General features: G+C 47.6%; 1 protein-coding gene across 9 annotated transcripts in view; it reads left to right on the forward strand.

Annotated features, from left to right (window-relative positions):
- Positions 1–22,564, forward strand: part of LOC122542283 (cytochrome b-c1 complex subunit 2, mitochondrial-like) — a 52,331-nt gene that overhangs the window by 14,877 nt on the left and 14,890 nt on the right. For 6 of the 9 annotated variants that reach the window (XM_043679862.1, XM_043679861.1, XM_043679869.1 and 3 more), the window contains exons 5-11: positions 2,830–2,886; positions 7,100–7,224; positions 8,877–8,974; positions 14,033–14,090; positions 15,905–16,000; positions 17,635–17,834; positions 18,005–18,085. In XM_043679862.1, coding sequence (XP_043535797.1) covers positions 2,830–2,886; positions 7,100–7,224; positions 8,877–8,974; positions 14,033–14,090; positions 15,905–16,000; positions 17,635–17,834; positions 18,005–18,085 — 715 coding nt within the window. Of the gene's footprint in view, positions 1–2,829; positions 2,887–7,099; positions 7,225–8,876; positions 8,975–14,032; positions 14,091–15,904; positions 16,001–17,634; positions 17,879–18,004; positions 18,086–22,564 lie in introns of all 9 variants that reach the window. The other 3 variants (XM_043679863.1, XM_043679867.1, XM_043679868.1) reach the window with 1 other exon arrangement.

Raw genomic sequence — 22,564 nt, forward strand, 5'->3', positions numbered from 1 at the left:
GTGTGTATAGTGTGTGTAATGTTGTGTAGTGTGTATATTGTGTGTGTATTGTGTGTATATTTTGTATAGTGTGTATTGTGTATATTGTGTTGGTAAACCTGTAATAGTGCTGCTGCTTTAACATGGTTATCCTTGGGTTTATTTCAGACAGCGATTCTGAAAGGCCTTGGGTTTGAAGGGTTTTAGAGCCAGTTTTGATTATAACTAACAGATACTGTCTCAGGGAAAAAGGGCTTTCAAGTTTAAAAAAAAACACTTGTACAATGAAAGGGGAATGGCCAGTTCTCCCAGCTGGTTTTATTTTGTCTGGTTTGGTTTGGTTAGCAAGCAGTAGAGTTTTGTGACTGTTGGTCTAAGAAACTGCTCCATGAAAGAAGCATCTCCATGCTAATCCTCTCCCTCTCTCTGACATCTCTCTCTCTCTCTCCTGTGAGACCCCGTGTTTGATTTTACCTTTTGTACTAAGAGGTGTTTATGGGGATTGTTGCAAGTATTTGGAGCAACATCATTAAGTTGGGATAGTCCGTTGGGTTTTTAGATAGGTTAAGTGCTTCTGTATTCTGTTCTAATAGAACTTAGAACAGTATAGCACAGTACAGGCCCTTCGGCCCTTGATGTTGTGCCAACCTTTTATCCTACTCTAAGATCAGACTAATCTACATACAGTGACTCAGTGGTTAGCACTGCTGCCTCACAGTGCCAGGGACCCGGGTTCAATTCCAGCCCCAGGCGACTCTCTGTGTGGAGTTTGCACATTCTCCCCGTGTCTGCGTGGGTTTCCTCCGGGTGCTCCGGTTTCCTCCCACAGTCCGAAAGGTTAGGGTGGATTGGCCGTGGGAAATGCAGGGTTGCATGGTCAGGGGGGAATGCCCTTTGGAGGATTGGTGCTGACCCGATGGGTCAAAGGGTCTCTTTCTGCAGTGTAGGGATTTCCATACTCCTGTCTACTGTCTAATTCCTCCTTACACACGTTAGATAACTCTAATCAGAATGTTCTGAATGGATTTGCCCAGGTGTCCCACAATACTGAAGCAATCAAACCACTACGAACACAAGTCAGTACCAATGCCAGACAGTCCCAACTTTATTAGGAAACAAGTTAAAATAGCTTTTACTACAAAACAATATCATTCAGCCCCTTTATCTTACAATATTTCCCGAACCTCATGTCAGATTTACGCAGTGACTCTGTGGCTGCTTTCTCTCTCTCTCTCTCTCTCTCTCTCTCTCTCTCTGGACGGTCAGTGGATGCTCTGCCTTTAGCAATGCTCGTCTCCTCAGAAGGTCCAAGAGGGTCCAAGAAAGTTTAGTCTGTGGGCGAACCCTGTTTTTATACCCTTTTGGGTGGGTTCCTGGAACTTTCTATAGTTTTGGCCATCAGGGAGGCACAATTAATAGTTTGAAACATAGTCAGTCATTCGGATGGCGAGCTACTGTTAGTTTCTTTGTGTAGCAGGACACAGTACCATTCTGTCTGTGCCCACGTATGTGTAATGGATAGGTTTGTTATCTGTCTGGGATAACTGTTGTCTAATGGATAGGTTTGTTATCTGTCTGGGATAACTGTTGCCTTTTACATTAAGCTCATCTCATTAGCTCCTGACTGTTGTGTTTGCAGTATGTCTGGTGTGTGGATCTTGTGATTTCAGAGTTTTATTTGGCCAGTGTACCCAGCATCCATTGCTGCTTGGCGGAGTTAACATTTTACCTGCTCCACTCCCTTCCTTTCCTAACCTCTCATGGCCAAACTGCTCCTATGGATTTGTCTTTTGGTTCATTTCCTCTGGCTATTGCAGCAATTCTACACATAATTTTAAAGTTTCCCCATCCATGTTAAACGTTTCAACAGCCTCACACAGGCACAAGTGCTTGTCTTTGTTTGGTGATTAAGAGGCTGGTACAGAGTTGGCAAGTCGCGTTGAGATTGTGCAGGATGTTGGTGAGTCCTCTCCTGGAGTACTGTGTGCAGTTCTGGTCACCCTGTTATAGGAAGGATGTTATTAAGTTAAGAGACTGTTCAGAAAAGGTTTACCAGGACGTTGCCAGGGATGGAAGGTTTGAGTTACAAGGAGAAGCTGGATAGGCCAGGATCTTTTTCTCTGGAAAGCAGGAGGCTGAGCGGTGACCTTGAAGGGGTTTATAAAATCATGAGGGGTATGGATTAGGTAAATAGTCAAGTCTTTTTTCCCCCAGGGTCGGGGATTCCAAAACTAGAGGTCATAGGTTTAGGGTGAGAGGAGAAAGATTTAAAAGGGACCTAAGGGGCAACTTTTTCACACCGAGGATGGGACGTATATGGAATGAGCTGCCAGAAGAAGTGGAGGCTGGTACAATTGCAACATTTAAAAGGCATCTGGACAGAAACATGCATAAGGAAGGTTTAGAGGGATATGGGCCAAGTGCTGGCAGGTAGGACTAGATTAAGTTGGGATATCTGGTCAGCATGGATGAGTTGGACCAAAGGGTCTGTTTCCATGCTGTACATCGCTATGACTCTAACTGCCGGGGGGAGGGAAGTGTGTGAGTGTGTGATACAGACCAGCACGCACTTCTCTGGTCCATGTCCAGGTACCTATATTGATTTTGCAGGAAGTCTTTTCTGAATATTTGCCGACTGGGCTTCAAGATGAACATTAGTGTTTGCTTGTTGGTCCTTCCACAGACCAACCGTGGGGAACAATGGCCACTGGTGTTGAGAGTGCCGCTGATTCCTGGGTGTCTATCACCAGCATTGTGAACACTGAGGGAATATAAAGGCATGGTGATGAAGCAGAATGATTTAGATGGTTGTCTGTTGCACTAACATTTCTGACTGTGTGCTTTCTTCAGGGTGATTTCCACAAGGGACCTGATGCTGTACACTGTGGGATGTCTGCGCGACTCAATGTGAGTAAGGAGTCCCACCCTGGTGCCATTACAGCCAGCAAGCATACCCTGCCCACTCCCTCCATCTGGGACATGGGGGGCTTTCTGCCTGCTCCCTGGACTATCCTTCAGTCAGTCCGCTGTTCAGAGGCAACAACAACATCAAAGAAAGGTTAAAAATCCCACAACGCCAGGTTACAATCCAACAGGTTTATTTGGAAGCACTAGCTTTCGGAGCACTGCTCCTTCATCAGGTGATTATAAGATCATAAGACACAGAATTTATCGCAAACGTTCACAGTGTGATGTAACTGAAATTATATATTGAAGCAGACCGGGATTCAATGTATAATTTCAGTTACATCATACTGTAACTTTTACTATAAATTCTGTGTCTTACGATCTTATTCTCCACAACCACCTGATGATAGAACGCGCTCCGAAAGCTAGTGTGCTTCCAATTAAACCTGTTGGACTATAACCTGGTGTTGTGGAATTTTTAACTTTGTCCACCCCAGTCCAACACCGGCATCTCCAAGTCATTTAAAAAAAGGAGCAGGAGTAGGCCATTCGGCCCTTCGAGCCTTCTCCACCATTCTATACCATCGCATCCAACTCAGGCTCCTCTTCTTGCTTCCTCCCCAACAAGGGGACTATAACCTGGTGTTGTGGAATATTTAACTTTGTCCACTCCAGTCCAACACCGGCATCTCCAAATCATTAAAAAAAGGAGCAGGAGTAGGCCATTCGGCCCTTCGAGCCTTCTCCACCATTCTATACCATCGCATCCAACTCAGGCTCCTCTTCTTGCTTCCTCCCCAACAAGGCCTTTAGCCCTAAGAGCAATGTCTACCACCTTCTTGAAAACATTCAATGGTTTGGCCTTGACTGCTTTCTGTTGGAGAGAGTTCCACAGGTATCCCCACTCTCTGGGTGAAAACATTTCTCCTCAGCTCAGTCGGAAATGGCCAACCCCATATCCTTAGACTGTGACCCCTGGGTCTGGACACCCCAGTCAGTGTTTATCCTGTTTAATTCTATTAGAACTTTCTAGGTCTCCCCTCATTCTCCTAAACTCCACTGAATATAGTCCTGACCGACCCACGCTCCAGACCTGCCATCCCAGGAATCAGTCTGGGAGATCTTTGCTGGCTCCCTCCGTCACCAGAGCGTCCTTCCTCAGATAAAGAGACCAAAACTTCACATAACGCTCTCAATGTGGAGTTCAACATTCATCTTTAATAAAGTCATAGAGATGTACAGCACGGAAACAGACCCTTCAGTCCAACCCGTCCATGCCGACCAGATATCCCAACCCAACCTAGTCCCACCTGCCAGCACCCGGCCCATGTCCCTCCAAACCCTTCCTATTCATGTACCCATCCAAATGCCTCTTAAATGTTACAATTGTACCAGCCTCCACCACTTCCTCTGGCAGCTCATTCCATACACGTACCACCCTCTGTGTGAAAAGGTTACCCCTTAGGTCCCTTTTATATCTTTCCCCTCTCACCCTAAACCTATACCCTCTAGTTCTGGACTCCGCGGCCTCAGGGAAAAGACTTTGTCTATTTATCCTATCCATGCCTCTCAATTTTGTCAACTTCTATAAGGTCACCCCTCAGCCTCCGACGCTCCAGGGAAAACAGCCCCAGCCTGTTCAGCCTCTCCCTGTAGCTCAAATCCTCCAACCCTGGCAACATCCTTGTAAATCTTTTCTGAACCCTTTCAAGTTTCACAACATCTTTCTAATAGGAATGAGACCGGAATTACACGCGATATTCCAACAGTGGCCTAACCAATGTCCTGTTCATGACCTTGTAGCAAAACCTCATGAGGTACCCTTTTAAAAAATATTTTTCTCTGGCATTTTGCCATGATCGACAGGCCGGTCTCTAGTTGCCTCTTGAGAAGGTGGGGGTGAGCTGTCTTCTTGAACCGCTGCAGTCCATGTGCTCTGGGTTGACCCACAATGCCCTTCGGGAGAGAATTCCAGGATTTTGACCCAGCAACACGAAATATTTCCAAGTCAGGATGGTGAGGGGCTTGGAGGGGAATTTGCAGGGGGTGGTGTTCCCACATATCTGCTGCCCCTTGTCCTTCTAGATGGAAGTGGCCGTGGGTGTTTTATGAATATGTCACGGTGGCGTTGAATGGGAAGTTTGGCATTGAGTGACAGAAAAAGGTATGCTGTGGATGACACCCTACTCAATGATGCAGGTTTAAAGGAGCTTTATAAAGGAAGAGAAATATGTAAGAGTTTGGGCGATTTAGGAATGAAATTTCAGAACTTGGGATTGAGGCAGCTCAGTAGTAAGGATAAAGTGAAGAAAATCAGGAATGTGGAAGAGGCCAGAAATACAGAAGCTAATGTGGGGCACAGAGAGAGAGAGTGAGAGCTGGGGCCTAATGTAGGTCAGATAGAGAGAGCTGGGGCCTAATGTAGGTCGAAGAGAGAGAGAGAGCTGGGGCCGAATGTAGGTCAGAGAGAGAGAGAGAGCTGGGGCCTAATGTAGGTCGAAGAGAGAGAGAGAGCTGGGGCCTAATGTAGGTCATAGAGAGAGAGAGCTGGGGCCTAATGTAGGTCAGAGAGAGAGAGAGAGCTGGGGCCTAATGTAGGTCAGAAAGAGAGAGAGCTGGGAGCTAATGTAGGTCAGAGAGAGAGAGCTGGGAGCTAATGTAGGTCAGAGAGAGAGAGCTGGGAGCTAATGTAGGTCAGAGAGAGAGAGCTGGGAGCTAATGTAGGTCAGAGAGAGAGAGCTGGGAGCTAATGTAGGTCAGAGAGAGAGAGCTGGGAGCTAATGTAGGTCAGAGAGAGAGAGCTGGGAGCTAATGTAGGTCAGAGAGAGAGAGCTGGGAGCTAATGTAGGTCAGAGAGAGAGAGCTGGGAGCTAATGTAGGTCAGAGAGAGAGAGCTGGGAGCTAATGTAGGTCAGAGAGAGAGAGCTGGGAGCTAATGTAGGTCAGAGAGAGAGAGCTGGGAGCTAATGTAGGTCAGAGAGAGAGAGCTGGGAGCTAATGTAGGTCAGAGAGAGAGAGCTGGGAGCTAATGTAGGTCAGAGAGAGAGAGCTGGGAGCTAATGTAGGTCAGAGAGAGAGAGCTGGGAGCTAATGTAGGTCAGAGAGAGAGAGCTGGGAGCTAATGTAGGTCAGAGAGAGAGAGCTGGGAGCTAATGTAGGTCAGAGAGAGAGAGCTGGGAGCTAATGTAGGTCAGAGAGAGAGAGCTGGGAGCTAATGTAGGTCAGAGAGAGAGAGCTGGGAGCTAATGTAGGTCAGAGAGAGAGAGCTGGGAGCTAATGTAGGTCAGAGAGAGAGAGCTGGGAGCTAATGTAGGTCAGAGAGAGAGAGCTGGGAGCTAATGTAGGTCAGAGAGAGAGAGCTGGGAGCTAATGTAGGTCAGAGAGAGAGAGCTGGGAGCTAATGTAGGTCAGAGAGAGAGAGCTGGGAGCTAATGTAGGTCAGAGAGAGAGAGCTGGGAGCTAATGTAGGTCAGAGAGAGAGAGCTGGGAGCTAATGTAGGTCAGAGAGAGAGAGCTGGGAGCTAATGTAGGTCAGAGAGAGAGAGCTGGGAGCTAATGTAGGTCAGAGAGAGAGAGCTGGGAGCTAATGTAGGTCAGAGAGAGAGAGCTGGGAGCTAATGTAGGTCAGAGAGAGAGAGCTGGGAGCTAATGTAGGTCAGAGAGAGAGAGCTGGGAGCTAATGTAGGTCAGAGAGAGAGAGCTGGGAGCTAATGTAGGTCAGAGAGAGAGAGCTGGGAGCTAATGTAGGTCAGAGAGAGAGAGCTGGGAGCTAATGTAGGTCAGAGAGAGAGAGCTGGGAGCTAATGTAGGTCAGAGAGAGAGAGCTGGGAGCTAATGTAGGTCAGAGAGAGAGAGCTGGGAGCTAATGTAGGTGAGAGAGAGAGAGGAAGCTGGGGGCTAATGTAGGTCAGAGAGGAGAGAGAGCTGGGGGCTAATGTAGGTCAGTAAGCAGTTGGGTCAGGGGTTGAGCAGCAGAGTTCAGCATGACTGAGGATACAGTGGCTGGCCGGACAGGCACATTCCTGGCATCCACCTGAATATTGACACTTTGAAAAAAAAACTGCCAACTCCCAAGGGTATTGGTTTCCAGTCATACAATCCTGAGGAATCGGAGCTGATCTATTGTGAGATATTGTGTCTGAAGTTGGGAGAATTGAATGTCGGCACACCCAGCTCCCTGGAACTGATGCTGCTGTTAATTTCCACCCCTCAGTGACGACCTGATGGAGTACCTCAGCGCCATAGTCTTAGCCCCTGAGTTCCGACCCTGGGAGGTGGCCAGCATCAGAGATCGCCTGAAAGTAGAGAAAGAGATAGCATACCATCAGCTGCAGAGAAGTGAGTCAAAGTGATTGGGCAGCGAGCTACAGTGTTTCTGTTTGGAATAGTTCAGAATGACAACAGGCCACCTTTGAGAGCTGAAAGATTCTCAAACTCCAAACAGCCACCTTTCAATGTTGGCCTTCAGGTTGACACAAATAGGAAATATTACCAAGGTGTAGTTTTCTTGTTTGTTTGTTTATTTTTTTAATGGGATGTGGGCGTCACTGGCAAGACCCAGTATTTGTTACCCGTCCCAAATTGGCCTTGACCTGAGCCCCAGCAAAGCCAACCTATTTTTTACTTTTCACACCTACTATTAACACCTGTTTTGCATCTATATATCTCCTGTATTATCATTACCACTCTCTTGTTCCTTATTCCGGGTACCCTCTCCATCTGTTCCCCTCCTCCCTGTCTGTCAACAACATTAAAAACCATCATTTTCTGACCCCTTTCAGTTCCCGTTCATAAGGTATAGAGGCAGAATTAGGCCATTCAGCCCATTGAGTCTGCTCTGATATGCTCCAAAAACCCTCCGTGTACATCACATCGTCCTCCGCCACTTCCACCACCCTCAAACACACCCCACCACTTGGGATATATTTCCCTCCCCACCCTTATCTATGTTCTACAGAGACCATTCCCTCCACAACTCCCTTATTAGGTATACATTCCCCACCAAACCACCCTCCCCGCCTGGCACCTACCCCTGCCACTGCAAGAATTGCAAAACCTGCGCCCACACCTCCCCCCTCACCTCTATTGAAGGCCACAAAGGATCCTTCCATATCCGACAGAGATTTACCTGGACCTCCACACATGTCACCTACTGTGTCCGCTGCTCCTGATGTGGTCTCCTCTGCATCGGGGAGACAGGACGCCAACTTGCGGAGCGTTTCAGAGAACATCCCTGGGACACCCGCACCAACAAACCCCATCGCCCCGTGGCCGATCACTTTAACTCCCCCTCCCATTCCACCGAGGACATGCAGATCCTGGGCCTCCTCCATCGCCAAACTCTAACCACCTGATGCCTGGAGGAAGAATGCTTCATCTTCTGCCTTGGGACCCTCCAACCATACAGGATCAATGTGGATTTCACCAGTTTCCTCATCTCCCCTCCCCCAGGGCTTATGCCCGAAACATCGATTCTCCTGCTCCTCAGATGCTACCTGACCTGCTATGCTTTTCCAGCACCACACTCTTCGACTCTAATCTCCAGCATCTGCAGTCCTCACATTCTCTTGTTATGGACAGTGCACACTAACAGAAGTGGGGAGCGGCTAAATCAATGTGGAGCTGGAAATAAAGCATGGTATCCCCCTCTCTAAAGGTATGGATGGACACTGTGTGCTCCCTCTCCAAGGCCATAGAAGCGAGACAAGCAGTCAGAGGATAAGATCCCAGTTTGTCTTTTTACATTCTGGATTTACTTGTTGAATGAATTCCAGCTGCTGGTGCAGGATTTGAGCTCATATCACTGGCCCATTAGGATCATTCGTCCAGTACAGTACATTGCCATTATGCGATCATCGCTCCCTTTTGCCCCCTGCTGGTTCACTGTGGCTTTGTCATGGGAAGGGAGGATTGGAAGGTTAGGCCTCTGTGTTCACTGCTGGCGTGAGCTCAGTTTGATAGATGATGCGCTGTCTGTACTCTCACGGCAGGAATGTTGGAGAACCTCCACGCGGCTGCCTATCGTAACACGCTGTGCAACTCCCTCTACTGTCCTGACTTCATGCTGGGTCAATTCACCTGTGAACAGGTGAGTGCCCATTTCCATTACGGCTCCACACCAGAACTCTCCATCACCTCTGCCCAGACTTCCCCAATCCTGGAGCGAGTGTCACTTCACAACGTGGGCCAGTCCCGATGGGCCAACCCTTCTCCTCTTTCCCACCAATGGGACCAATGCTGACAAATTCTAACCACAATTGTGTTTCGATTATCGAGGGGAAGCGTGGAAGTTATCCATGTAATTTTCATATGTTTTGGTGAGGATTTTTGATTTAAACCCTTGCTTGAAAACCTGTCAAAAAACAAGGAATGTTGAACAGGAGCTTGAATCGTAGCAAAGGTTTTAACCAGAGGTCCCACTTGCTGAGCAACATTGGTTGGTTCCAGAGATGAATTCAGTTTCCCTCTTCTCTTGAATTTGTAGTGAACTTTAATCCAGACCCTCGTGATATGGGACACCTTAAATTAAGAAGGAGAGACTTATATTGCAAGCAGTTTGATTAGATTAGATTCCCCACAGCGAGGGAAAATAACTTTCCTTTCAGGAGGCTGTCAGTCTTTGGTAGGCCGCATACCGAGGGACACAGCACAAGTGGGGTCAGGGTCTCCCCTTGGTTGTACTGTGTGATGGAACAAGCCTCGTGAGCCGAATGGCCTACTCCAGTTCAAAGTTTGTACGATCTAAGCCAATTACATCCCGACCCTGTACCCTGTACCCCATACACGCTGACCCTGTACCCCCTGACCCCTGTACCTGGGTACCTTTATCCACAAGGGGAAATCTTAAAACCGTTTCACTGAGCTCATGACAATAACGCTAATTCAATTCAATTCTATGTCTTAAAGAGGGTCCCCTGCACTAAATGTGCACTCTGACATCTCCTTCCTGCTTCCTGGTTTAAGATCATTAGATCAGACCATTCAGCCCCTCACCCCTGCTCCGCCATTCAATAAGATGATAGACGACCTGTCCACTCACCTCGACTAGAGTCCCTGGCCCAGTCTCCAGTGCTTACTGAGGAAGAGAATTCCACAGACACCGCATGCCCGAGGGATGAAATTCCTCCCCACCTCCAGCAGAAATGGGAGACCCTCCCTCCTGAAACTGCGTCTCCCCGATACGCTATTGGTATTTAGTAAGTACTGAGTGTACTTGTTTACACCCATTAGTTCTACCTCTCCCTAGAGTCTCGGGATTTGTGATCACAGTTCCCCAAGAAGCCATTTGTAAGCAATTTTCAGGTAGTTTATTCAGTTTGTTAAAGAAGCAGCAGTTTAGTTATGATGCATTAGTTCATGAGGCAGAGAAACATGGAAAATAGATGCAGGAGTAGGCCATTCGGCCCTTCGAACCTGCACCACCATTCAATACGATCATGGCTGATCATGCAATCCCCCCCCTTTCTCTCCATACACCTTGATCCCTCTAGCTGCATGGGTCACGTCCCGCTCCCTCTTGAATATATCTAACAAACTGACCCCAACAGCTTCCTGTGGGGGAGAATTCTTCCTCATCTCAGTCCTGAACGGCTTACCCCTTATTCTTAGACCGTGACTCCTCGTTCTGGACGTCCCCAACTTTTATCCCGCATCTAACCTGTCCAGCCCCACCAGGGTTTTATATGAGAGAACCTCCCCCACCCCCCACCCCATACTTCCAAATCCCATGGAATACAAGCCCAGTCGATCTAGTCTTTCCTCATATATCAGTCCTGCCATCCCGAGAATCAGTCTGGTGAACCTTTGCTGTATTCCCTCAATATCAAGAATATCCTTCCTCAGACGAGGAGACCAGAACTGCACACTGTACCCAAGGTGTGGCCTCATCAAGGCTCTATCTAACTGCAGCAAGACATCCCTACTCCGATACAAGTTGCAGATCCGAACACTTTAATGATCCTGAAGCTGTCCTCTCGAATGGAGGCGAAGAGGCAGTTTGGAGTGGTGTGGGGTTCATTCCTGATATTTTGCCCTCTTTGTTAGTAACTGTTTTTGTTCTCCCCTCAAACTCCTAGTCCTTCACCAAGAAACTGCTGGCCTTGTTTCCCTGGCCCCTCCCTGTCTCGAAAATACTTCCCACCTAACCCACTTCAGCCCCCTTCTCTCCCCACCCCACCTTCCTGATGAAGGGCTTATGCCCGAAACGTCAATTATCCTGCTCCTCAGATGATGCCTGACCGGCTGTGCTTTTCCAGCACCACACATTTTTCAACTCCCACCTAATCCTGATAATAGACCTTCCTCTGATGATCTATGCAGTGCCCAGCATCTGTCTGAACCCTGGGTCAGTGTGCACGGGGGAAGCTTCTCATGACCCCAGGATGACTCTCCTAAAGGCAATATCACACAGATGCAGGAGCTTGCAAAGAAACACAGAGAGTGCTGGAGAAACTCAGCAGGTCTGCCAGCATGTGCGGAGGGAGAAACAGAATGAACGTTTCCAGGCCGGTATGACTCTACCTCAGAACTGATAATGAGTTGGATTGGTCTCGAAATGTTAAGTCTGTTTTTCCTCTGTAAGCCTCTCCAGCATTCCCTATGTTTACTGCAGAATGACTGCCTTTATCTGAGGCTGGTTTAACCATTCTTTGTAAGAACAAAAGCTTGTTATTTTCTGAAACCGTATGCACCCAATAAATTGTCAGAGTCTGACCTTGATGACCCTGCTGATCCTTTATGACCTTTGGTTTCCCTGGGGAGCAGTTAAACAAAGTCTCAGGCTGTGCAGGAAATGCTGGGAAGCTTCCGTTTGAAAGGGACCCCCAGTCTCCAGAGCATTACTATTAGAATTCCACTGCTGTGCTTTTCCAGCACCACTGATCCAGAATCTGGTTTCCAGCATCTGCAGTCATTGTTTTTTGCCTATTAGAAACCCAGTCAGGAATTCGGAAAGCAACTTTTTATAAACAGTCACTGAGGATAAGGCAGGGCGTAAGGGCTGTTCAAAACAAATAGGAAATTCCTGCTGAGGAACCTTTTCATTCTGCACTCTTCAGGACAGAGTCACAAGAGTGCCAAATTTCAAAGGGAACAATAATTTATAAAGCATGAGAAGCAAAGTAAACAGGTGTCTCGTGCAGTGTAAGTTGTAGTTCCCTTTGATGTTTTGACATCCTTGTGCCTGTCCTGATGAGTCAAGAGTGTGGTGCTGGAAAAGCACAACAGGTCAGGCAGAATCCTGATGAAGGGCTTATGCCCGGAAAATCGATTCTCCTGCTCCTCGGATGCTGCCCGACCTGCTGTGCTTTTCTAGCACCACCCTCTTGACTCAGATCTCCAGCATCTGTGGTCTTCGCTTTCTCCCTCTCTCCTGATGGAGACAACATGGAAGTCATCAATAGCACGGCTCTTTCTTTTTGATTTGATTTGATTTATTATTGTCATGTACCGAGATGCAGTGAAAATTATTGTTTTGCGTCCTAACCTGACAAATCATACCTTACGTAAGTATATCAGGGTAATAGAACAGAATGTGGAATATAGTGTTACAGCTACAGAGAAGGTGCAGAGAGAGATCACTCCAATATATGAGAGGTCCGTTCATAAACCTGTTAACAGCCGGGAAGAAGCTGTTCTGGAATCTGTCGGTACAGGTGCACAATCCCTTATCTGAAATGCTTGGGACCAGCTGGATTTTGGAATTCAGAACTTTTTGAATTTCAGATTAAGTGACAGTTTGATGGCGAACTTTTTAAAAATCTTCTCAAAGAACAGACTTACTGTGAGTAAACCAGGCCCTGAAACAGAATTGAGGCTGCCAACGCCAGGCCACGCCCCCACACGTCGCACCTGAGTGACACGCATCGAGTAGGTGTGGAGTTGGGTTAACTGTTTGCATGCCAAAACGACCTTGATAATGAGAAAAACACTTCATGCAAAAGCCTTCGGATTTCGGAGCTTTTCGGATTTATAGAGTCATAGAGATGTACAGCGTGGAAACCGACCCTTCGGTCCAACCTGTCCATGCCGACCAGATATCCCAACCCAATCTAGTTCCACCTGTCAGCACCCGGTCCATATCCCTCCAAACCCTTCCTGTTCATATACCCATCCAAATGCCTCTTAAATGTTGCAATTGTACCAGCCTCCACCACATCCTCTGGCAGAGCCTGTTCAGCCTCTCCCTGTAGCTCAAATCCTCCAACCCTGGCAACATCCTTGTAAATTTTTTCTGAACTCTTTCAAGTTTCACAACATCTTTCCGATAGGAAGGAGACCAGAATTGCACACAATATTCCAACTGTGGCCTAGCCAATGTCCTGTATAGCCGCAACATGACCTCCCAACTCCTGTACTCAATACTCTGACCAATCAAGGAAAGAATACCAAATGCCTTCCTCACTATCCTATCTACCAGCAACTTTCGGATAAAGGGTTATCTACCTGCACATATTTCCAAACTTTTGTACCTTCTGCCCGATGGAAGACTGGGGAAGAGAGTATATCAACAATACTAAACTTCATTCGCTAAAGACCAGTGACAGTGGGGAATTCATCACTGTGGGGGAGTGCCTGATGCAAATAATTACGCAGCCACCGTGCAATCCCATTGATAACGATATTTTTATGAATAAAGTATATTTTTGAAATAAAGAAGCAAAGGGCTCAGAATGTCAGGGAATTGAACCATTGCAGGAAGCGTGAAAAGCCAGTTTCGGACACCCATCCCAGTTTCCCTCTGACAATGGGCCGAATGGCCTGTTTCCACACTGTCGGGATTCTATGATACATAGTCACTGATGCAGTTCAGTAACATATGAAGAAACAAACAAACATAGGAGTTTGACTCGATCCAACAAACAAAACCCAAAATCTCTTACTTGTACAAGACTCGATATACATGCATTTGAGGCTTCAGGAGGGTCCGATGAATGAACCCACATTTAACTTGGGCAGGAAGACCTCAAAGACTGGCCCTTTGAGCCACACAACTGTGACTGGGTTACCTCTCCATTCGGAGTCGTTTAGTCTAACCCATCCAGTCTGACACCAGCTTTCATTGCTGCTGTTTGGTTGGAGTTATAGTGTTTTCTTTCTAAATATACGTATTCCTATAATGTTTGTATATCTTATCTCCCTTCTGCAGCTACATAAATATGTGAAGAAGCATTTCTGTGTTGGACAGATGGCAATAGTGGGAATAGGTAAATATGTGTAATAATTCTAAACAGGGAGCCTGTGTTTAATGTAATACGTCACAGTGCTGCGTCAGGCAGTAGGTATCTGAGCGATAGGGATCTCTGATAACCCTGGGGTAACGTCAGTGGAAGATTCACTGTCGTGCTGCGGTGTCCCATGCAACTTTCATCAAGGGGCAGGGAAATCATTCTGAAGAAATTACTCTAGGATGATTATTGTCTCCTTGCACACTTTATACACAAGCATTAGTTTACCATCCTTTGTAAGAACAAATGCTTCGTATTTTCCCAAGCAGTGCAAATATTGAGTTCCTTTCGAGTTAATAGGCGAGAGAGACTCAAGAGGTTTAGCTAGAGAGTGCAAGATTCCTGATCTGAAGAGGTTTTTAGCTGGCAGTTATAACTAGGCGTTCAAGACCGAAACATCGAGTCCATGATCTTATCGAAAGATGAGGCCGCTTTCTCCTGACGCACGTTTGTGTATGAGTGAGCTAACTCCTGGTTGGAATTGTACAGAGCATAGTGAGGTCAGCCCTGGGGTACTGTGTAAAGTTTCAGTCACCATACCAAAGGAGAGATATACTGGCCTTACTTGTGGGCTAGAAAGGCTTTGTTAGATTAATGAGGGAGCAAATTACTGCAGGTGCTGGAATCTGTGCTCTAAACAACAAATGCTGGAGATCACAGCGGGTCAGACAGCATCCATGGGGAGAGAGCATGCCAACCTTTCAAGTCCAGATAACTCTATGTCAGAGCTGACGTGTGGAGGGGGCAGCATTTTTGCTCCAATTGGGGCAATGGTTGGAGTGCTAGGGGAGAAAGGCTGTTGATCATGCTGATTAAGTGATACCTGTACCAGGAGGAGTGTACTATTGAATAGAGATTGAATACAATTGGCCTCAGTGTTCTTTGCAACTTAGAATGATCTCGCTATAAGATGTTGTTCCTCTGACTGGGAGCCAAGATCTCAGGGAAGTAGCTGACCTCATAACCTGAGACTAGTTTTTACAGAACTAGGCTCCAAAAGTCCTGAACTCAGGGTTGGATTATCCTGTGTCTTCTCCCTGCCAGCTAAGGATACAGGTTAGGGTGGTACGGTGGCTCAGTGGTTAGCGCTGCTGCCTCACAGCACCAGGGACCTGGGTTCGATTCCAGCCTCGGGCGACTGTCTGTGTGGGGTTTGTACATTCTCCTGTCACAATCCAAAGATGTACCTATTAGGGTGGATTGGCCGTGCTAAGTTGTCCATAGTGTCCAGGGATGTGCAGGCTAGGTGGGTTAGCCATGGGAAATGCATGATTACAGGGATAGGGTGGGATGCTCCTTGGAGGATCAGTGTGGACCTGATGGGCTGAATGGCCTGAATTGTAAGCATTCAATGAGTTCTTTAAAGGACATTAGTGAACCAGGTAGGATCTAAATTCCCATTAACAATTGTTTCAATTCCAGAGTTTTGTTCAGTGAGTTTAGTCCCATCACCTCTCGCTGCCCTAGTGGGATTTGAACCCTGGATCTCCGGGATGACTAACTCGGTGATACATTCATAGCTCCACCCCCACTGTTCCTATTGGTTGGAGGGTGAAACTGAGGGCTGCCTGCTGATAAATGTAATCAGTTTCAAAATGGAGGAAGCGGGCTGTTTTTGAACTGGGTGTTCGATGAGGTGACGTAACGAGGCTGGTCTGAGACCGTGCTCAATCACTGTCAGCCTGTACCCCATCCTGAAGGGTTTATTTGTCCTACGTTATAGTTCCCCGGTGATTTGTACCTCACTCCCCCATCTTTTGTTGACTGGAATGTTTTTTTATCTGTACCTTTAGGGATGACTCTCAGCCAGCTAACAAAGGCAGCTCAGCAACTGTTTGGCAAGGCGTCTGGCTATGGTCAGGCTGGGCCTAAGGCCCTGTATGGAGGAGGTAAGCGGAGCCTGGAACAGACAGGCCGAGAACTGGCTTCAGTTCATTTCCTGGACGTTGGTGATGGTGACCAGGGAATGATTCACCTCCCTGAGCCCTGCTTTCAGCACCTGATACACTTTCCCAATGGTTTTGTAGACTCAGGCCCCTCTTGCTCTGTTCCTCATGTTTTTACGAATGTTCCCAGACGTTAATTTGGTGATGCCGGCTGGCTCAGCTTGTCAGCTGCTGAAGCCCTCGCCCAATCCTCCTTTACCAGGCTATCCCAATACTCTCCAGTTTCCACCCTCCGTAAACATCAGCTCACGTTGCCCAAACCCAGACTGAGGTCTGTCTGGTTTGCCCATTTCCCTCAGTCCTCGCTGGCCGATACTTGCTGTCAATGCAGCAACATCCTGTCATCAATCCCTTGGCAACCTCTCACCTCTCTGTGTCGCCAATCCCATCCAGCCCCATCACCTAACCAGATCCTTGCACCTTCACAATTCAGCCTCGTGTATCCTCCCTATCTTCATTGTTCTCACCATCGATAACCATCTGGAGTCGAAATTCTTGAACTCCCTCCTTCAACCCCTTCCATCTCTTTAACCTCAGTGTCTCCTTCATTAAGACTCTCCTTAAAGGCTTTGACCAAGCTGTTGGCCTCATCATGATGTGCAGTTGCCAGTGTTGGGACTGGGTTGGACAAGGTCAAACATCGCACAGCATTTCTGATGAAGGGCTTCTGCTTGAAAAGTCGACTCTACTGCTCCTCAGATGCTGCCTGACTGACTGTGCAAATCCAGCACCACACTTTATGACCAGATTATAGTCCAATGGGTTTATTTGAAAACACTAGCTACCTGATGAGGAAGCAGCACCCTGAAAGCTAGTGTTTTCAAACAAACCCGTTGGACTATAATCTGGTGTTGTGCAATGTTTGGCCTCATCAGTGATGGATGCAGCACAGAAGGCCATTCGGCCCCATACACCTTCTCTTGCATCTCTTTGGAATACCTGTCCATTAGTCCCTGTCAATGTTCAAGTTGGTCCTGAGAGTTTGTGCTGACCCTGGCTGCACCATTCGTTCGGGGACGGAAATCGCTGTGAGCATTACTTTGTCCTTCCACAGCGTCCCTTGCCCCAGCGTTGTTTCTGGTGGTCTTGCCCATCAGTGTTACCGGACTCCCTGACATTCGACAGGGCCCCTCCTGGTTGACTCGACAAAACGTGCTCCTGAAATCCACTCTCGGTATCCTGCTGTCCAGCCTCGGGAGGAACACTGCCCGCTGGCTGTTAGCTACCTCAGGCGGGGTGTGGTTTAGAGCTGGGGAGGCATGGGGGCTGGTAAAATACCACACCTGCCCAGCCCATGTACCTACATTCTCCCTCCCCACACTCACCAGGGAGTGGAGGGTTTGTTCAGGGCTGGATTTGACTTGGCTGTGATGCTCCCTGCAGTCAAATAGCTGCCCACCCAACCACACTATTAAGAACCATTCCTCCATCAACGAGCAGGAATAGAATACCCCCCTGCACAATTTAAATTCAACCCCCCTCCCCCACAATGTCACAGGTGCCCCCATCTATGGCAGTCCCAGGTTGGTGAGTCAGTGATAACGATGCCAAGCGTTTACTTTCATGTCTCGTTCCAGGTGAGCACCGCGAAGGCACCTCTGAGCCGCTGGTGCACGCCGCCGTGGTCTGTGAGGGTGAGGCTGTGAGCTCACAGGAGTCCCTGGCGTTTACCGCGCTGCAGCAGGTGCTGGGGGTGGGACCCCACGTCAAGAGAGGAAGCGGGATGACCAGCACCTTAACCCGGGCCATAAGCAAGAGCACGGCGCAGCCCTTCACCGTGAGTTACCACGTCTCGTCACTAGGGGTGGGGGCACTTGTCAGGTGACTACTCTGCAGAAGGAGAAGAACACGGTTGGTTGTAAAGTGCTTTGAGGCGTCCTGGGGTGGTGTGAAAGGTGCTATATAAATGCAAGTTTCTTTCTATTCATTTGTTCCCTTCCCCTCCAGGCCTCTGCCTTCAATGTGTGCTACCAAGACTCTGGTCTGTTTGGGGTTTACACCATCTCTCAGGATGAGGCAGCAGCTGATGTGAGTACAGGCTTCTGCTCTTCTACAAACTGGGTAGGCCCCGCAATGTGTGAAGTGGGATTGATTATGTTAGCCAAACGCACACCTCTGACTGGAATAAAGGCACCCCTCTAACATCAGGACGCTGCTACAACCCTTCCACACTTCTCGTTGATCGTTCCAATGTTGTCAGTTCCCACTCACTGAACCCATCTTTTTGTCTCCCCTTCACAACTTAGGGTGGCTCAGTGGTTAGCACTGCTGCCTCCCAGCACCAGAGACCCGGGTTTGATTCCAGCCTCAGGCGACTGTCTGTGTGGAGTTCGCACATTCTCCCCGTGTCTGTGTGGGTTTCCTCCGAGTGCTCCAGTTTCCTCCCACAGTCCAAAGATGTGCAGGTCAGGGTGAATTGGCAGTGCTCAATTGTCCATAGTGTTCAGGGGTGTGTAGGTTAGGTACATTAGTCAGTGAATTGGTCTGGGTGGGTTACTCTTCAGAGGGTCGGTGTTGGGCCAAATGGCCTGTTCCCAGACTGTAGGGATTCTATGATTACACATGTACAGAATGCTGAAACCAAAAGAGAAAATGCTGGAAAATCTCAGCAGGTCTGGCAGCATCTGTAAGGAAAGAAAAGAGCTGTTTCGAGTCTAACTGACCTTTTGTCAAAGCTTATACTTTGACAAAGGGTCAGTTAGACTCGAAACGTCAGCTCTTTTCTCTCCTTCTAGCTGCTGCCAGACCTGCTGAGATTTTCCAGCATTTTCTCTTTTGTTGTCAGATTCCAGTATCCACAGTAATTTGCTTTTATGTACAGAATGCTGATTGGAAGACCCAGTACAGTTTATGCTGTAGGTAGGAGATTACAGTGCAGTGACAGGGGAAGAAGTCTCACTGCGATGCTGCAACACAGTGAGCTTTCTCCATGATTGAACTGAAAGTTCGGAATATAGAAGATAGGAGCAGGAATAGGCCATTCAGCCCCTCAAGCATACTGTAATGCTGATCATCGAGCTCAATACCCTCATCTCACCCTCCCCATCTATTTCTTTGATCCTCTCAGCTTTACGAACTCTATCCTACCTCCTTCCTGAAAATGATCAGAAGTCACACGACACCAGGTTATAGTCCAACAGGTTCATTTGGAGCGACAAGCTGTCGGAGCGCTGCTCCTTCATCAGGTGAAGGCGCGCCGAGAGGCTCGGCTCCGAAAGCTGCTGATGTTGAATTAGTCTGTCCGACTATAACCTGATGTCGTGTGACTGCTGACTGTGTCCACCCCAGTCCAACACCGGCACCTCCACATCCCTTCATGAAAACAGACAATGCTTTGATCTCAGCCATTTTCAGTGATGGTGATTTCCACACACTCACCACTCTCTGGGTATCTTCACCTCAGTCCTAAAAGGTATCTCCCTTATCCTTAAACTGTTAAGCCCTGTTCTGACCTTCCCCACCATCGGGAGCATTCTTCCTGCATCTAATCTGTCTAGACCTGTTAGAATTTAATAGGTTTCTTTGAGATCACCCCTCATTCCTCAAAACTCCAGGGAATACAATCCAAACTGACTCAATGTCTCCTCCTACATCAGTCCTGCCATTCCCAGGAATCAAGTTGGTAAATCTATAGGGACATGGAATCAAACTTCGGTGAGACCACATTGGAATACTGTACACAGCTTTGGAAAATGGAAACCAATGTATCATCGATCTCACTGGATCCTTCCATAAGGGCCTAGAATGAAATTCATCAGGAACCGAACACCCCGTGGATCACAGCTTAATATACACTGGAGAAGGGAATGAGATTGTCATCTGAAACTGGAGAATTGTGTATGGCTATGACAGAAAGGTTCTCACTCACAACAAAGAGCCAGTGGGACAAGTAGCCTCCCTCTTCACCATGTAATCCCGAATTAACTAGAAATGTGAAAGGGAGTATCAAACTGAAAGAAAAAGGATATAATTGTGGAATGACAGGTCAGAAGATTTGACAGAAGGCAAAAAAAAATCAAAAAATGGCCCAAATATTAATAAAGAGAGAGAATTTAGAATGTGAGAGAAAGCTAGCCAGAAATCTAAAAGCAGATAGTGAGAGTTTCTGTAAATATTTAAAGGAGATAAGTGTTAACAAAGTGGGCATTGCTCCTATAGAAGGTGAGACTGGGGAATTAATAATGGAATATGATGAGAGGGCAGAGAAATTGAAGAGGTATTTTCCATCAGCTTTCCCTGGACAGTACCGTTCTAGAATGGGCAATAAATCAAGAAATGGAAGGAGGGAGGAAGTCAGAAAAGTCAGTCACCCGGAGGAGGTGGTACTGAGCCAACGGTTGGAGCTGTGAGCCGCAAGGTGTCCGATTCTTGATGAATTTCGTTCTAGGGCCTTGAGGAAGGGGCCAGTGAGATCGGTGCTACATTGGTTTCCATTTTCCAAAGCCCCTTGATTCAGGGAGGAGCCCCTTGATTCAGGGAGGAGCCCATTGGATCGCAAGATAGTGAATGAAACTCCTTTATTCAAGATGGGAGGGAGATAGAAACTAGGAAACTACAGGCCGGTTTGCTTAACATCCACCATCGAGTTATTAAAAATTTTAACAGGGCACTTGGCTCAACTTAAGGTAATCAGGCAGAGTCGATATGGTTTTTCAGACAGAGAAATCATGTCTGACCAATCTACTGGAGTTCCTACAGGAGCTAATTCATGCTGTGGATGAAGGGTCTATCGGTGGATGTTGTGTGTTTGAAGTTCCAGAAAACGTTTGGTAAGAGTAGGGAGTGCTGGGTGCTTTTTTGGTACACCAGCTCCCTGGTCCAGACCCTGGGCGTATGTAGTGAGGTGTGGTGTGGTGGAAAACATAGGAGGCAGATGCTTCAAGGGAAAAGCAAACTCTTGATTTTATTAAAACAAACAAAACTTTGCTCTACTGATGAATTTATAAAGCATGAAAGCAAAGTAAACAGGTGTCTCGTGCAGTGTAAGTTGTTGTTCCCTTTGATGTTTTGACATCCTTGTGTCCTGTCCTGATGAGTCAAGAGTGTGGTGCTGGAAAAGTACAACAGGTCAGGCAGCATCCTGATGAAGGGCTTATGCCCGAAATGTCGATTCTGTAGCTCCTCGGATGCTGCCCGACCTGCTGCGCTTTTCCAGCACCACACTCTTCGACTCTGACTCTCCAGCATCTACAGTCCTCACTTTCTCCCGAAATTGAAAATATATACAATAACTGAAAAAGAAAATGAATATTTCAAGAAACCCAATGTTACGGATCAAGCCAAGTGAGACTTATCTGACAGCTCGCTAGCAATCCAGTTAACGCTTGCATCTCTGACTAGTTTAAAATTACAGAGAGCTGTTAATCACTGGGTGTCAGGGAAAAGGAGAGAGAGACAGAGAAAATGCTAATCCCGGGGTCCTATCCTGCCTCCCTCCCTCAGGGGGGTGCCCTGTACCATCAGCCCCAAAGCCTACCCTTCCAATCCTATCTAACTGAGCTGGGACAGAGAGTCTCAGTGACCCCCCTGAAGTGACTTCAGTTGGCTCAGACAGTTCTGGACATCATGGTATGGACGGCATGGTGGCTCAGTGGTTAGCATTGCTGCCTCACAGTGCCAGGGTCCAGGGTTCGATTCCAGCCTCTGTGTGGAGTTTGCACATTCTCCCTGTGTCTGCGTGGGTTTCCTCTGGGTGCCCCGGTTTCTTCCCACAGTCCAAAGATGTGCAGGTCAGGTGAATTGGCCATGCTAAATTGCCTGTACTGTTAGGTACATTAGCCAGAGGGAAATGGGTCTGGATGGGTTACTCTTCAGGGGGTCGGTGTAGACTTGTTGGGCTGTAGGGCCTGTTCCCACAATGTAGGGAATCTAATCATTGGCACTGCCCCGGTCTGTCTCTCAGCTCTCCGGTCGCTTCTTATCGGTATGTGGAGATTGGTGGACGAGACTATCGTTTTCTTTGCCTCTTCCTTTTCCTGAGACCATGATGGTTACGGTCTGTGACTCACTGCGACTGGCTGGGGTTGATTCTCCACACTCTGGCCGAACCTCTTGCTGAATCCGACCCCCACTTCGAGATCGGGGGTTCCCCAGTTATACCACCTGCCGGTTCCCCATAGCTCCTGCCAAATCTGGATTTGATGACTGAGCTCCTCGTCTCTGGGCTGAACAAGGCACCTGATTACTGATTGAGGTGTAAATGATTCTCCGATCAAAGTGAATGGGTTTGTGATAGTTTTAAATTTTTTTTATTTCAAAATATACTTTATTCATAAAATATTTTAATGGTCTGTACAGTTGGACATGTCATACATATGTAAACATTTCATTTGTTTGCATACCGAAAACAGAGTAATCATTCCTATTTACAGGTCTGTATGATTACGTTTTTAGCTGAGGCGTCAGCAGAGCCCAAATGACTGCGCGGGCCCCCTGTTCTTCTTTAGGCAGGCAGGTGTTACACGGTTGTCTTTCCCCACCGCGCCTTGGCGGCAGCTGCCCCAAGCT

The sequence above is a fragment of the Chiloscyllium plagiosum genome, chromosome 39 (assembly GCF_004010195.1).
Source record: "Chiloscyllium plagiosum isolate BGI_BamShark_2017 chromosome 39, ASM401019v2, whole genome shotgun sequence".
In the NCBI taxonomy this organism is placed as follows: Eukaryota; Metazoa; Chordata; class Chondrichthyes; order Orectolobiformes; family Hemiscylliidae; genus Chiloscyllium; species Chiloscyllium plagiosum.